Here is a 17,500-nt window from a genome sequence, read left to right as displayed (position 1 = left end):
CCAATCATATACTTTGTTAAGGTCTCTTTGTAGCGTGTTCGTATCTTCATCACAAGTAATTTCTCTACTTATTCTTGTGTCATAGGCGAAACTACTCACTACCGAGTCCTTAACATTACTGTCTATGTCTGCAATCATAATAACAAACAGTAATGCAGCTAACACCGTACCTTGCGGCACACCGGAAATTACCTTAGCTTCATCCGATTTCTCATCGTTTGCAATAACTATCTGTTTTCTGTTGTGTAAAAATTCTTTTAACCATCTTTCTACTTTATCCACTACATTATGTTTTCTAATTTTCTTCGCTAATATATTATGGTCTACCTTGTCAAAAGCTTTTGCAAAGTCTAGATAAACCACATCTGTTTCATTTCCGCTTTTCATTCAGACGTTAATTCATAATTGTTGGGTCAGACTCCCAAATAACTTGATAGGTAGGAATTTAATATAATGTAGATAGTTTGAAACCAATTAAGAACTGTCAAGCCCGATTGTATCCTAAAGTTGGTCATGTTCCTGTTTTTCAGAAGGTCCGCACGGTGCCACTGACGTTACGCAGTGAGGCTGAGAGTGCGCTGCAAGAGCTTGAAAAAAATAAGATTATAGAAGCAGAATGGATCCCTTAGGATTTGTGGGGATTTTCGTAGAATAAATGAAATTCTTCATGAATCTAAATTCCCATTACCTAATATGTCAGAATTAATTTCCAGTGTCTCTGGATATAAGTATTATACCAGACTTGATCTCAAGAAGGCTTATTTGCAAATGGAAGTTGCTCCAGAAGACCGTAAATATTTTGTAATTAACACACATTTGGGTCTATATAGATATTTACGCTTACCATTTGGTATCCATTCTGCTCCTGCAATATTTCAGAAGTTCATTTCCCAATTGTTAGCTTTTTATGATTTTGCTTATCCATATCTGGATGATATTGTTATAGGTGGAGACTCACCAGCTGAACATGATAAACGAGCAACTAGCAGAGAGAAGAGCCCCATTAACTGTCCTTGTTTTCATTCTGTTTCTTTGTTTAGTTTTAAAGAGTTTAACTTTACTGAACACTCGTTCGCATTCAGCATTAGAGTGCGGCAAGCAAAGAGCAGTTAGAGCAAAATTGGCTACGTCTGAAAACAAGACTCTTTTTGGACACTTCTCCCCAGAACCTTATCAGGTGACTCATTAACGAGATGTTTGAAGTTCATGTTGCAATATGGGAAACATTCTCCATTGATCATCCAGCTTTTGAAGTAGTGAGTGGTCATCTGGGGGTACAATCAGAGGAAGCTCAGATGCAAGAGGGAATAAGGAGGGGATTCTTTCTCTGAATTCTGATGAGAGAGCATTTTTTGGACAGAGAGTTTAACTTTGACAGGACACCATCATTGAAATTATACCTCTTCTTTATTTGTGTGCATGCCACTACAAGGAAACTTCTACATCTCTGATAAAACTCCTGCTGTTGAGCTTTCTTTTCCTGTATGGAGGGGTTTTTTAATCCCTGCATAACTTTAACTCCTAGGTACATTTGGTCCTGTCCATAAATGAGAGAGGGAGGTCTCTGAATAGCATGGACACTTTATCATGGGGAACTGTTATTACTGCTTTATCTGACGGGAAAAATTTGTTGAATTCAGTAAACATTGGAAGAACCCAGTCAAGGAACATGAAATATAACTTCATGAAAGGATCATGAAGGGAGTTGATAATCAACTATGTTGCTAATAGTTTCTCAGCGAGCCACTTCTCCAAGAAAAATAGCTTCAGTGCCTCCCACTGTTCCAATAGCCTTTGAACCACGTTACAATTGGAGACAAGCGGCGGCAAGCCATGTACGGACTCCGAAATAATTCTTTCTTTTTTTATAGAAATTAGCCTGTTTCATGGAGGAGTTCACCGACCATTTATATTTGTAATTAATTACTTATCAACACCTTAGAATTATCGCACAAACCGTACGATAATGGAAAATGCTATCGTGCATCGTACCAAGGCCGTTTTTATCGTACTTGTACGATAATTATCGTACGTGTGGCAACACTGCTCTTAACTTTTCAAACTGAACTTGTTTGGGTCACAGGTCGAAGCTGATTGGCCTCTTATAATTAAAAGGAACCAGGGTCTTCGATGTATGGCACTCATTTGAATCACCCACGCCACGCCACCAACGAACATAAGGGCATTCGATGAATCAGCGATATCTATCTGATCATTACTCTCTGATCACACATAGCTACGCACAACACATATAGTAGAATTTCCGTTACGTCTCACACATGAAGTTTCTATGCAGACCAGTTCATATATATATATATATATATATATATATATATATATATATATATATATATATATATATATATATATATATATATATATATATGTGTGTGTGTGTGTGTGTGTGTGTGTGTTGCTCCAATATGAATTGGTTAAGTATGTAAAATGTGTAATAATTCGAACTTCGCTTCTTTCCCCTTTAAAACGCTGTCTAATAAGTTTTATCTTGTCTATGTCCTTAGATAGGTAAAATATTTTGCCTCCAATCTATAGTTTCACTCATCTTCTACCGTGGATTTAAGGATATTCTCAAGCCCGTGTTCCTTCGTGCTACATTGGATACACACAGATATATATATATATATATATATATATATATATATATATATATATATATATATATATATATATAGAGAGAGAGAGAGAGAGAGAGAGAGAGAGAGAGAGAGAGAGAGAGAGAGAGAGAGAGAGAGAGAGAGGTAAAGGCATGAAAGACATGCCTTTACCTCAACCTGGATTACATATAGGATATATATATATATATATATATATATATATATATATATATATATATATATACAGGTTGAAGAGGTAAAGGCATATCTTTCACATGTATCGTTTATTACACCGACGTTTCACATCACATGATGCATCCTCAAGGCTGGAAATTATATATTAAGAATACTAAAACCATCACTAACTCATAAAAAATCTTAAAAAAAGCACAACAGGTATTTGACATTTACAAATACAAATTAAAACGAGAACTTGAAAGGATCGCCTACCAAGGTAAGAGTTAAAAAGTGACTAAAAAGGCAGAGAAAATTAACATAAGAAGATGACTAAACAGAACGTGGAGAGTAAACAAACAGGCAGTTATGCTAAAAACGCAACTGTTTTTAGCATAACTGCCTGTTTGTTTACTCTCCACGTTCTGTTTAGTCATCTTCTTATGTTAATTTTCTCTCAGCCTTTTTAGCCACTTTTTAACTCTTAACTTGGTAAGTGATCCTTTCAAGTTCTCGTTTTAATTTGTATTTGTAAATGTCAAATACCTGTTGTGCTTTTTTAAGATTTTTTATGAGTGAGTGATGGTTTTAGTATTCTTAATATATAATTTCCAGCCTTGAGGATGCATCATGTGATGTGAAACGTCGGTGTAATAAACGATACCTGTGAAAGACATGCCTTTACCTCTTCAACCTGGATGTTGGTCGGGTCTGCTACCCCTATGATTCTTCTAATATATATATATATATATATATTTATATATATTATATCTTATATATATATATATAGATATATATATATATATATATATTATTATTATATATATATATATATATATGTGTGTGTGTGTGTGTGTGTGTGTGTGTGTGTGTGTTTTTAAAAATGTGGAGGCAAAAGATTTTACCTATCTAAGGACACAGAGAAAATGAAACTTAGATTTATGAATAAGAAGAAGCGAGATTACGCCCGGGATTTTATGAATAACTGCCACTTAGGGTCATGAACAGAACGGCTGACTCATACAAAGGAGCAAATGTCAAAGGTCTACGACATGGAAAGGCAAATGACTGAATGAGAATGTAATGTATTAATAGATTCCATGCCCCCGACCGTAGAAGAATATAGTGCAACACAGAAATAAAATGGTTAGTAAAACTGAAAAATCTTCTTTAAAAGGCAGATGTAACTACAAGGCAGAGGTGCGAGATCCGTGCTTAGGAGACTTATAGCTACTAAAATATGACGTTTAATTTGGTTATAAGCAGAACAGTGAATATTAGAGATATGCATTAGCCATCATTGCATGAATTTGACACCCTGCTGTTTTGCGTTGGCCAATGACATGAATTTTCTTTTTAAAACGTCAAGGGACATGATGAGATCTTTAACAGCACTTAATATAATTATATATGTATGTATATATACGAGGGTTGTCCGTAAAAGAAGGTTCCCAAAGATTTTTCACAATGAAAAACATGATTATTGGCATTGAATAATACATTTTTGGAAAGCTTAGACTTTTGCTATTTTTCGACATAATCGCCATTGAGATCAATGCATTTTTGCAATCAGTGTACCATCTCCTTTATGCCTGAATTGTAGAACTCTCCCACCACTCCACAAAGGTAGCTTAAAACATCTTTCAGCTCCTCTCTGGTTCTGAAATGCATTATGGAGGTCTGTCTTTGAATTCTCTGCACCAATGGCGCACATGTTTTACACTCATACACTTTTCTCTGTAGACTTCACACAGTTGGGAATGAATGTTCACCAGTGTAGTGTTTTTTGCACACAAAATACGAATCAAAGAGCGAGCGTAATTCGCACCTGGCGGGAGAAGCGAGTGGGAGCTCCCTCTCTATCGGCTGCCAAGCCAAAGCTGGGGGCGTAGCAGTCTTGCAGACAGCTCACCTTTGGGGGAAGGGGGACTGGGAGAGGGAGGACCAAGCTACACGCCAGGCGGCCAGTGTCGCCGGATCCCGTGCAACAGTGTTCCTTGCGACTGCAGCTCCTTGAGAACCTTATTATATGGACAACCCATGTGTGTGTGTGTATATATATATATATATATATATATATATATATATAGATATATATATATATATATTATATATATATATATATATACATACATACTACATACTACATACAAATACATACATACATACATCATCATACATACATACATACATACATACACGCAAATCCGGGAACCATTCTCCAGCATTTTACTGGCTTAAACAAAAGGAAATCCAGAGTGGATGCCTTCCCTGCAGGACCTAGCACCATCCACAGATCCTTCAATAGTTTGATAATTATACTGGAGGGAGAGTGCTGATGGCGATAGAGAAACCATTCCCTAATATTCAAATGTCAATGGATTTCATCTGGCTATTATCAGGGACGGATAAGTTTCACAAGAAAACACATTAGGCTCCAGGTACAGGTTAATTCAGTTACGCCCAGCCCCTTGATGAACAGTAGATGATGACCTCAAGCACCGTTTGTTCTGAAAAGGTTACAATGTTATGGGTAAACTACGAAAAAATTTATGGGATATAATTGTGTTATGTTTAACTGATATCTCCAAACACCGATTTCTGACCAGAAAACTGAAGCTTACAACTGTCAGAACAGTACACAATGAAGAGCTTGGAAGGCCATATAAAGACGGTAAAAGTTGACTTCTTACACTACTGACGATACTAATGCCCCAGATAGCTGATAAAAAGGAACAAAGACATTACATTTTGAAGAATTCACAAAGGACTGATAATTGGAAATGTGGTTAAAATAGGCAGCAGTTAAGCTGCACGAACAGGTGATATTAATACACTAATCCATGTCCTGCACTAATGTAAATACAGCATTTTGTGTTTTTCTTTTATCTTAGGATATTCACAGATATTGTTTACTATGCAATATTCTATCGTTTCCCATTTTTCATACATGTACAATTCTTACGTCAGACAGACCATCAACAATACTCTTTTGTTATTTACTTTCCAGAGAGAATGGCGGGCCAACCAGCGCCAAGAATTCGGTTGAGCAGAGCGAGCACCAGCGTATCTGGAGATGATCATCAAGCTTATCATGACAGGTCAGTAACCAATCCAATCGCCCAACAGCATTCACCTAAGTGTACCATCCATTTCCATTTTACAAAAGACAAAAACGGCTACAATTCACTAATGAGCAAATTACGATTTACTTAATATGATGTGTTGGGCAGAAGAGTGCTCAAATTCTAAAGCATGAGTCTTCCAGCATGAAATCATTTTCTCTCTAAAACTGACCACCGTCTAATAATTTGATAGCCTTCCTATGGCTAATTATGGAAGCCATTCAGAAAGAACTACTATACAGATTTCTTGCATGTTCGTAGACCTGTTTTTGAATATTGTAGGGATGAGAAAGTATTAAGATATCGCAACGTAATGTTTGCTTAACATAATAATTACTGAACTGTTTGCAAAGCTAAATACAAACACAATACCCTTATATAAAAATAAGAGAGGCAGACGAAACTTAACCTACCACGAATAAAACATTTGATCAAGCTATGAGGGCTAACTGTCATGTTCAAAGGGGAACGAAAATCGGCTTTTAATTATCCCGCACAGGTTTCGCTGGGATGATTCCACGAAAGCCTTCCTTCGACTTTGATAAGAAAAATCCATTAAAAGAAGGAAAACAAGCACTGCCAAGAAACAGTTTAGCTTTTACGATACACATTTAATAACGAAATAAACCTATTAGCACTAACTGGTATTTTAACGATGCAAAATCATGCATACTAAGAAAAACTGCCTTTGGTATGAACGATTTACTGTAGTTTTTATTTTTATTTTTATAGTTTGACCTTTTTACAGCAATTTCGTCCAAATATATGTACTGATAAATAATTCATTATTAACATCCACTGTATCATGTTATCTCTATGCGAGAGAATTATTGACATTAACATAAAACTTTTTTTTCTTAAAATGCTCTTGACAATGAGCTTTAACTAAAGGAAAATATATGAACCATAGTACTAATAATCTATCCACAGCTTTGAGTCCAAAAACATAATAACTCCGGTTACCTTATTAGGTAGTATTGTTCTATAGTGTGCTCCGAGAAACATCTGACTTTCTAGGTACTTTCACAGCACCAGTTACAACATTTGCGACTCGTTTACTGTTGTACGTAGTTGTGGAAACATTCTGGTGTACTGTCTAGACACATTTTCGAAAAGGTTCCCACCTGTAGAAGACGGTTGCCAGACTAACTGGCAATTATAAACACTATGAGGGACAAATTTTTAAGTAGCTGACAAGCTTGTTGAATTTACTGTTCCAAAAGAGTAAACTTTAATGTACATTCACCCTTTTCATTAGTAGAAACTTGAGCCGGGTATTCATTTTGTTATGGAATAATAACATCTGATGTCACAATCCGATATATTTTCTATTGCTTGTTTTCCTCTGCGTTTCTCTTCCTGCCTGCCTGTCCATTTATTAATTTCTATGGTGAAGGCGTAAAGAACCTAAGTTTTTCTCCTCCAGTAGCCAACAATCACCTTGTAATGTGTTATCTCCGATAACGATGTCTGGCCATTTTCGTCATAACACCGAACTGGTTAGCCTTTGACTAATGCCTGTATTTCAGATCTGAAGTCACAGCCACTGAAGAGGAGCTTTGGTCAGCTATGACACCCGAGCACCTTATGATGGTGAGACGTCACTTCATTCAGCCCAGGTACCGATTTCAATCGTGACTTGGGCCCTCATACACTGAACGATTGTCGTTATCGACAAACGCACACACTATTCAAACAGTATGAAAGATCTCCGCACCGATTTCAGTCCGAACAAAGATTTTGTCTCTGGAAAACATGGCATCCTCTCTAGAACAGACAAATCCATACATTGAACGACCTGTGTATGACAGACACAAGTCGCAAGCCAGCAACCTGGTCGTGACAGATTCCCCAATTTTGCATTCAGACAAGCCCATGCACAATGTTTTTGCGAACGATACAGACAACCGTTCAGTGTATGGGGCCCTTTAAAGTTGCTACAGATGAACTGCACTTTCACAAGATATTTGCAAAATTCTTCACGCGCCCGTAGTCCATTCTACCCTCTTTATTAGTCTTAGCCCACTCCACCATTCTTAATAATAAAAATGAATTTGCTTCTTACGACCATCACCCACAGGACAATTAATGAACTCACTTTTCCTCACAACAGAGGATGGCCAGGGAGAGCTTCTCTCTCAGTCAGTGGCGAGGATGAAGAAGAGACAAGACTCCTAACTCGTCCCCAGTTTATCGATGCCATAACATCATTGCTAGGTAAGAAAAAAGTATGAAAATATAGTTTAAATTGTGTATCTATATTTTACTCTAACATTTCCTACTGCATGGTAATGCCAAACTCTTTTTTACTACATTATATATTTTCGTGTATATTTAAGGTATTCTTACAGAACTGAAGTTTGGTTTAAAAACGTCCATGACGAGTAAAGGTGAACATTTTATCATTATTTTTTGTGAAGTACATTTTACCATCGAGATTAAATGTTTTATGAAGAATCTCATGTAGATAACATGATATGGTTTATATTAAAAAATCACGTGCTGTTTGGAAGCACAAAGAAGAAGCAGGGGACAAAGTTCTAGAAAGTTAAGTACTACAGTGACAGAAATTTCAGTTTGAAAAGGACTTGATTTTAAGCAGCTGGAGTTTACATGAAAAGAAAAAAGGGAAAGCTGCAGAGTCGAGTAGGGAGAGTTATTGCCGTAATGTCCATTGTTGGGAAGCTTTGGATTTTTTTATTTTGAATTTATTTATTTTTTTATTGTGAGGATGATTCGCTGAAACGGCAACACCAGTAGGCGACTGGGCTATTGGTTCAACTCGACAAGAATGTGCAAGGAATTTTGATGTTTATTTTTTTTTTTCAGACTTGCTCTTAACTTCATTTTGAAATCTGTGTCCGTATTTTATTCTCTCTAATGTAGTACAGCTTGTTTCAGATAGTATATGTTTTCTTGATATACCATGTTTTATCTATCTAATGACTTATTAATTTCATCATCATAAAAAATCATAAGGGTACTGGAAACATTTTGTTTGAAAATGCATTTCACAACAATGCCATATTTATTATCTTTCAGACACAGAGCGTTTTGAAGGAGCTTGTGGATTAATATTCGATGCTATTGTTGCTACCACGGCAGCCTCTGCCTCTGTTGTGACGACTTCTTCCAGTGGCCCTCCAGGAACCCATATCAGCAGCAGCAGCAGTAATATGAGCAGTAGTAGCAGCAGTTATGGGTATGCGATCACCATAGTTACTGCCTCCAAAACTATGCACATTTTTTTCTCATGCGTAAAGCAAAATAGAAGCTTAGACTGAATAAAAGTTACAATGCAAAAAGGTAGTACTGTTAAGCCAAATTTTCTTTGCGGAACTGAAGTGTGGATACTCTATGTAAACGAGGAAAAAATTAAAAACTATTGTTGAGATAGTGTTGGCATAGAATGTGCAAGGTAAGAATGTGCTAAAAAATGCATGTGGAACGACCCAAAACTTCACAAGAGTAGCATAATTACTTACCAATTTAAAAATCACTTTCATTTACATGACTCTAATATTCTAAGTGTCGGTAGCCAAAATGACCAATCAGTATAGTAGAATATTACATAAATTAAGTCGTCTGGAATAGGATCCAGCCATGCCCGACGTTGCCACCCATTACCTAAAAACCGACATGACAAGTAGTGCCGATGCAAAGGATATACCTACGAAAAACACAATTGGCGGACATACAAAGAAAATGGGACCTCTCTATCTACAAAGAAAACGTATTTTCATTCAAGCACGGACTATTGTAGATGATGTGTTCATGATGATAACAACACTATTATAAAATGTGAACCCAGCGAAACAACCTGTAATTTCAAGAAGAAAACGTACTATGCAGAAAGCGTGTTACAAGCAGCATTAATGACAGTGATACGTTGCAACCAGTCTCTTTAAGTGAACAGAAATTTTATTTCGATTCTGCCATATTGGAGCCCTAAATACTTTAGGTTGAAATAATCATGGGAGAGCTTCAAAAGATATGGCAGAGAACACATTTCAATTATTTTATTCAGTTACCAGTGACGAGGTGCTTATTCCTAGACAATTCAAGGTAAAAGTAATCGAAGGGAACCACAAAGTTCGGGCAAATTTGGCAGCAACATCTCGCAGTACCAAGTATTAAATCTTCTTTTTGGACGATTGGCAGTTCAGATATTGAAACGGCGGAGTAAGAATACAGTCCAAGGAACTTTCTACCAAATTTAATACGGCCTTGAAACACCTCCTTAGATTTTTTAATTAGCACGGAATATATGAATTATGCATCATTCACAATTTCCTCTGATTAATTGCAGACTCCACAGGTTAACTGGTTTCTGAAGAAGAAATTCATCTGCATATAACCTCGAACACCGACACCCCATGGGATTGGAATTCTCTCAGTGTACCAATCAAGCTCCGACATGTCTAACATATCAAACAACGATTATGCATCCTGGAACTTAGTTGTCGTTTATCTAATAAATATAAGCTCTGCATATATTGCAGGTCTCTATAAATAATCCACTTTTCTCTCCGCAATCCACAGTTGCTGCCTGAACATGTAAATTATATAACTTTTTATGCTCTTGATATCTAGCACCATCTGAAAAATTGTAAACTAAAGTAGCAAAACCTAGAACTGACACAACTAGTATATGTGACGTAAAAAATAGACCCATCATTTTGGATCCCAGTTGTAATCAGGATGAATCTTGGCTGCGATAAAGCAGAAACGGTATCAGAACTCACTAGGCAAAGCTGAATACTTATACAAATATAGAAAAAAATATAGATGTAGTATATAATTTGCCCTCCCTTTTCTTCCTACCTCAGCACCCAAGGATTTTATTTATTTGTTTATTTTTATCTTGGTTTTCCAAGGGGCAGCACCAGTACTGTGGGGATAAGCTGGGGCGGTCTCATAACTTACTTAGCCAATGGCGTTGGAGCAAGAGGAAGAGATGTTTCACAGGAAAAGCTGTTTACTCCAACACCCAAATATATTCTCCTTACACATAACAAGGTAAGCTGGAGATAGATAACTTTGAAATGCAACAATTAGGATTTGTTCCAATCACTAGCAAAAAAAATTGATTTTGGATATTATTTATTTTTAAATTATCACTGATAGCAAATAGCCAATATCAATGAGAAATTGAGTATTAATATCCCAGTAGATATATACATAAAATTCCTGTTTCAGTTCCCATGAGCCCTCCGCCACCCAGTCTCTTTCAAGCAAATCGCTTGAAATAATTTCTTATATTTCAAAGAATGAGTTATCCCATAGAGATATTTTTTGTATTACATTGTGATGAAACCACGATATAGAAATGACAAGGTAGTCCCACTCTTGTGACGAGTTTGACACTCGTCTGCGCATGTGATTCTTTGACGTCATGGTACTCTACGCCAAAGCTGTTGCCATGGCAACTTGTGGAGTTCAAATAGCAATATCCCTCTCATATACTGAAAAATTATCAAGGAATCTAATGATGAATTATCTTAATTTGCATACTATATATTCATTTGCATACTAGATATATTATTAATATAAACGTTATGCTTTAATTGCTATTTTCGCAGGCTCTTTTCGTAACTGCCAAAATTTCCGGTAAGAAGTGAACATTCATTTGTCTTAGTGATATCGTTGGACTTCAAAATGGTTTATTGTAGTGTAACATAATTATGTTATTTGTTAAAATTGATATTAAATGTCAAAATTGCAAAAAAATCAGCAACAACACTGATGTCGCGACTTGCAATTTACTCGACGACTTCTTACACTGGTTGTGCCGGATGCTGTCGGCGAGATAGACCCACCTTAAGGGTCAGCTTCCAGCTCAGACACAATGACAATAGAATTAGGCCGTTTGGTTTTTTAACAATTTTATTACCAAAATAAAAACCTATCTCATGGCTACGTACTAGTTAACAATAAATGACTTACAGGCTTCCCACCTCAATAGACGTTCGATACACGAGTGACCACGTGGTCACTAAGATATCACAATGAAATATCACTCTTCAATGGAATGGCCAAGAATCGAACCCGCGACCACCGAGGTGAGAAGCAAACACCAAATCAACCACGCCACTGAGGCGCTGCCTCATGGTGGAGGCCATATTCTAGGCACGGAAATACAGGAGCAATCTCACGGACGTCCACCTAGTCTCGAATCTCAAGCACGAAGGTCGTGGCGTGCACTGGCCACTGGGCCGCCCGCGTTTCTGAAAGCTGGCTGGCTGGCCAGTTAGCCATTTAACTACAATTTATTATGTTTCTGACAACTTATTTTCATCTTGCAATAGCAATTTCAATCTAATCAAAATGAACAGAACTACTCTTAATGACTCGGCGGTGTTGATTTCGTAAAATGTATAGAAAATCACGTAATTATTGAGAGAACCATGGCATTTTTGCCGTCAACTAACACATGTCTCCCTGCCGAGTGTGTGACTTCGGGCGGCCATACTGAAAGGTCTCGGTCCAGCTCATAGTACTAAACTTTATTACTATTATATTATTAATTTTAATGTTATAATTTTTATCTTTTTTACTATAATTATTATCTCAATATTATTATTACTATTAATATTAATATTTTTACTATTATTATTAGTGTTGCTGACATCATTGTTATTTTTATTATTATTAGTACTGGACCCAATTTCATAGAGAAAAATGACCTTACAAAACCAGCTTGGCCTAACCACTCCAACCACTGTAGTCAAAGCCTAAAAATCTGCTCTTGGATCTAAGCAGTGTCAAGCATAACGGGTTCCTATTAATTACAGAACTTTCTTTGCATACAGTCACTAAACACTAACTAAACAGTAATGTACAATCACTAAACACTAACATTCACAATGCACTTATCCTCACTAAACACACTCACACTCGATAACACTAAACACTTGCTGAATACCCAACACTCACTAGGCTCTCACTATACACTAACTGCTCACTAAACACTAATTTCACTAAATACTCACTATACCCCAAACACTCAGTAAACATTCACTAAACACGCTCTCAATCCTCAACATTAATTAAACCCTTAACAATCACGAAGCATTCACTAAGTACCCACAATACACTAAACATTCACTAAGCACTCAATATACACTAAACACTCACTAAACCCTAAACACTTATTAAACACTAAATACACTAAACAATAAATGCTCATTAAATCCCTAAACTCATTAAACACTAAACACTAAATGACCATCCACTCATCACTCATTAAACACTCAATAAACACTTACACAGTAAACACTCACTAAACACCAACATTCACAAGAAATACACACCAACATTCACAAAATATTAACGAAACCTAAACACTCACTAAACATTCACACAATACTTACACATTAACATTCACTGAATGTTTACTCACTAAACATTTACTAAACATTAACATTCACTAACCCCTAAACACTCTCTAAACATTCAGTAAACACTAATATTTACAAAACATTCACTAAACTCTAAACACTCACTAAACACCAACATTCACAAGACATTCACTAAACACCCAGTAAACATTCACTGAATACTTATTCACTAAACACTAACATGCACTAAACCTTCACTAGACCTTAAACACTCACTAAACACTTACACAGTAAACATTCACTGAACCCTGAACACTCACTGAATGCTTACACACTAAACATTCACTAAATACCCAGTAAACATTCACTGAATACTTACGCACTAAACATTCTCTAAAACCCTAAAGACTCTCTTAACATTTACTGAATGCTTACACAATAAACATTCAACAACATTCACTGATTACTTACACACTAAACATTCACGAAAATGCTAAAGGCTCACTAAACATTCAATGAATACTTACACAATAAACATTCAACACCATTTACTAAACCCTAAACACTCAGTTAACATTCACTGAATATTTACATACTAAACCCTAAAATAAGCATTCATTAAACACTTATTCATAATCATTCACCAAACTCTGACTCACTAAACCCTAAAATTTCGCTAAACACTTGATCAATAAACATTAACGTTAAAAAAATTAACATTCGCACTAATCCCCTGCTCAATTTGCAGGCTACGAGACTTTACAAATGGCCGCAAGGCTTTGCAGCGCAGCCCTGGTGGAAGACCACCAAACTATGAAGTAATGGTATAGAGATTGCAACTCCAGGTATATACCCTCTATAATTATCATCAAAGGCAGACTCAAGTCAAGAAAAAATTGTGCACTTATTTTTTCACAATTTAGGTGAATGTCCAGCCAGATCAGGTTGGGTTTTACAATATTATCACAAAATTGAACTATGTAAATTTAACAAAATACATGAACTGAAAAGTGGACTCATGCCAGCGGACAACTTACAAAAGGAAATCAACTTTAAAACAATTGACAACAAGGTCCCGAATGTACGTACACAAGGACAAGACAGTTAAGTTTTAAAAAACCATGGAAAATTCCATGACATGAGTCACTCACAAACAAACAAACAAACAAACAAAAAACCCAACTGTGCAACATTCCGATTATTACGTTTCTTCAGTATCGACATTCACATGAACTACAACATTTCACATGTCCAAAATCGCACTCACCACTTAAATCCATGGAGCGATATATATTAAATCGAATTTCAAAGTGTAACAAAGGAAATTATCCCTATATGTACTACATCAGTAAGCTCTCGCTCCGATGCGTTTGTGTGACGTCACAATTATGATCGGTTACTTAACATAAAAATACACGGACCTGCGCATTGGATTACTACCTGTTGTTTCTATATCGTGGATGAAACAACCTCGTAATGCCTAGTCATCATTTTTCAATTAGCACTACTTTTCTTGTGACAATGTACAAATCAATATATAATTTAAAAGTGCGTCCTCAACAAAATTAGCCTTTAATAACGCTTCTTTTCAACAAAAATAACTGGAAACGGATAAATAACAAGCACAATTTATTCATAGCTCTACTGAACATTACTGCTCATTGTGTGTGCACAAACCGGTTGCCCTTGAAGGATCGAACGGTGATCATCATTCCTCTTCCAAACCAGAATTCTAATACACATATTTAGGCAAACTCTATGGAGACCAACAGTTGCCATGGATCATCAAGTCCCCTTTGAGATGGAAAAACCTTCATCTAAGGCAAAAATAAATCAGGGCAGCTGGGAAATGAGGCCACTTCACCTTCCCTGGGAAAGATTTGGTATCCTTTACTATCTGGGGAGGTCCCTCAGCCTTGATGAAATAGTCTTAATTCCATAATAGGCACTGGAGCTACACGCTTTTGCCCAAGGCTGACCTGGAGTAATTGTATTAACAAAGCAACACCGCCATTCTATCCTTCGACGAAGCTTTGCAACCAGATACAATCCATCTTTTCTACAAGAGATAGAGAGATATGAAAGAGTAAAACAAACATCCCTGACTTCCTCCTTGACATTTATAATGAATATTGAGTTAATATATAAGGTTTACTTATGGGAATGTTTTTTTTTTTTTTTAAATTACAGTCCTTTGCTTGCAACTGAAGTAAGTTTGTTACATGACATCTCAAGTGTTATTGGTAACTACTGCTCTCATGAGAGTATCAGTTCCATGTAACAGATTTTTAAGGAGGTTCCGAACTATGGGCAAATGTTTCACGAAATATCTCGTTTTAAAGAAAAAGGAAAATCCCGACAGGTTTTTATAGGTTTCCAATTGCTTTGATAATTCAAGTTTTATTTTTTCATTTTTGGTAACAGAGAGAACCTGTAGCAGGCGTGACAGTATGTGGTCGCAGAAAGCTGCTAATAGCCGGAGCCAGAGGTACCATCACTAAGACGATGCAAAGGTAACATGAAAATTTTTTAACTCCAACTTTCCGTTAACATCAGAAAATATCTTAAATATCTTTTAAAAACAATGAAGTCAAAGGAAACGCGTGGTAACACGAGACCAGCATGGCTCCATAAATGAACTCTCGTTATCATCATTAGGATTGAGGATAGGCTTAATGCCTCAGCCTTGTAACATAACAATCTTACTGGAACTTGCAGCAAACATCAGCAGTCTTGTGCAATGAGCACTGTGTCATTAAGAAGGCCACAAAGCTAACTCAGTAATTAACAGATAAAACCTCAAAATGCCCCAGAAAGTACAACTGAACTTCAGTAAATTTTTTAATATTGATATTGATGCTTTTGACGACCATTATTCAGCATAATAATTATAAATTAATTAGTGAACTGAATTTTCTGCTTCAGAATCCGCCAGCAATCTCAGCAGCAGTGCGGAAGAATCCATTTGGATTCAACACCTGATGAGGAACTCAAAGGCATGGCCACCACTGCACGCAAGGTAAGAATTCATTTGGTATTGCACATGTAGATTATAATAGACCAATCCAATATTTACCATAATAGATTCACAACACCCGTGCATCTGATGTCTAGGCCCGTTCCTTACGACGCTCCTGATTGGCCGTTGATAAGCCAATCACAGGGCTGGGAACTCTCAGTCTCTCTCGACTAGTATTATTACCCTGACATGACTGCCCCGACAGCTTGGAAGAAGAATTAAATTGTAAGAGACTGACAGGTCTAGTTTACTAAAGACCAGCGTAAATCATCATACTGGTCTAATGGGATGCCAAGATTGAGACAAAAGAATTTTTTCTATTATGCCCAGTCCAAAAATCCTCAATGACCAAGGACATGGTGATTTTTAACACTCCTGCATTTACTGCTGATAAATTAAATACTTAAGGATCTCACTATTAGGGCTGTTAACTTAGAGGGTATACTATACCTGGAGTTGCGATCTCTATACCAGTACTTTGTAGTTTGAACAGGGAGGGGATTAGTGCGGCTGTGAATTTCTTTTATTGTTAATGTTTACTGAGTAAGTGTTTAGCGAATGTTTAGGGTTTAGTGAGTAAGTATTTAGTGAATGTTTAGGGTATAGTGAGTAAGTGTTTCGTGAATGCTTATGAGTAAGTGTTTAGTAAATTTTTAGTTTAGGGTTTAGTGAATGTTTAGTAAGTATTCAGTGAATGTTTAGTGAGTCTTTAGGGTTTAGTGAATGTTTAGTGTGTAAGTATTCAGTGAATGTTTAGTGAGTGCTAAGGGTTTAGTGAATGTTAATTGCATAAAACAGGTATATCTTAGTTTAACCAGATCACTGAGCCAATTACCAGCTCTCTTAGGGGTGGCCTAAAGGATTATATATTTTTTAATGTGGCTAGGAACCTATTGGTTACTTAGCAGTGGGACCTGCAGCTTACTGTGGAATTCGAATCATATTATATTGAGAAATAAATTATAAATTTCAAATCACCATAAATAAATTCCTCTAATTCTGCACTGCCACAAGCCAGGAGCAAACTCAGGCTACCAGATTGGTAGTCGAGTATGCAACCCACTCGTCCAATATGGAACTATTTATTACTTAAGTATTCAGTGGATGTTTAGGGTTTAGTGAATGTTTAGTGTGTAAGTATTCAGTGAATGTTTGGTAAGTGTTTAGGGATTAGTGAATGTTTTGTGTGTTAGTGTTTAGTGAATGTTTCGTATTCAGTGAATGTTT

The 17,500-nt window shown here is 36.4% G+C and overlaps 1 protein-coding gene across 1 annotated transcript in view; it reads left to right on the top strand.

Moving 5' to 3' along the window:
• LOC135212704 (uncharacterized) overlaps window positions 1–17,500 on the top strand; it is a 123,650-nt gene that overhangs the window by 72,204 nt on the left and 33,946 nt on the right. The window contains exons 2-8 of the mRNA XM_064246395.1: window positions 5,800–5,890; window positions 7,444–7,533; window positions 8,028–8,131; window positions 8,957–9,116; window positions 10,792–10,933; window positions 15,679–15,767; window positions 16,180–16,273. Coding sequence (XP_064102465.1) covers window positions 5,805–5,890; window positions 7,444–7,533; window positions 8,028–8,131; window positions 8,957–9,116; window positions 10,792–10,933; window positions 15,679–15,767; window positions 16,180–16,273 — 765 coding nt within the window. The 5' untranslated portion in view covers window positions 5,800–5,804. The remainder of the gene's footprint in view (window positions 1–5,799; window positions 5,891–7,443; window positions 7,534–8,027; window positions 8,132–8,956; window positions 9,117–10,791; window positions 10,934–15,678; window positions 15,768–16,179; window positions 16,274–17,500) is intronic.

This window comes from Macrobrachium nipponense, chromosome 41 (genome assembly GCF_015104395.2).
Source record: "Macrobrachium nipponense isolate FS-2020 chromosome 41, ASM1510439v2, whole genome shotgun sequence".
Classification (NCBI taxonomy): Eukaryota; Metazoa; Arthropoda; class Malacostraca; order Decapoda; family Palaemonidae; genus Macrobrachium; species Macrobrachium nipponense.
The sequence above is the reverse complement of the archived record's forward strand: the minus strand, read 5'-3'. Positions and strand labels throughout refer to the sequence as shown.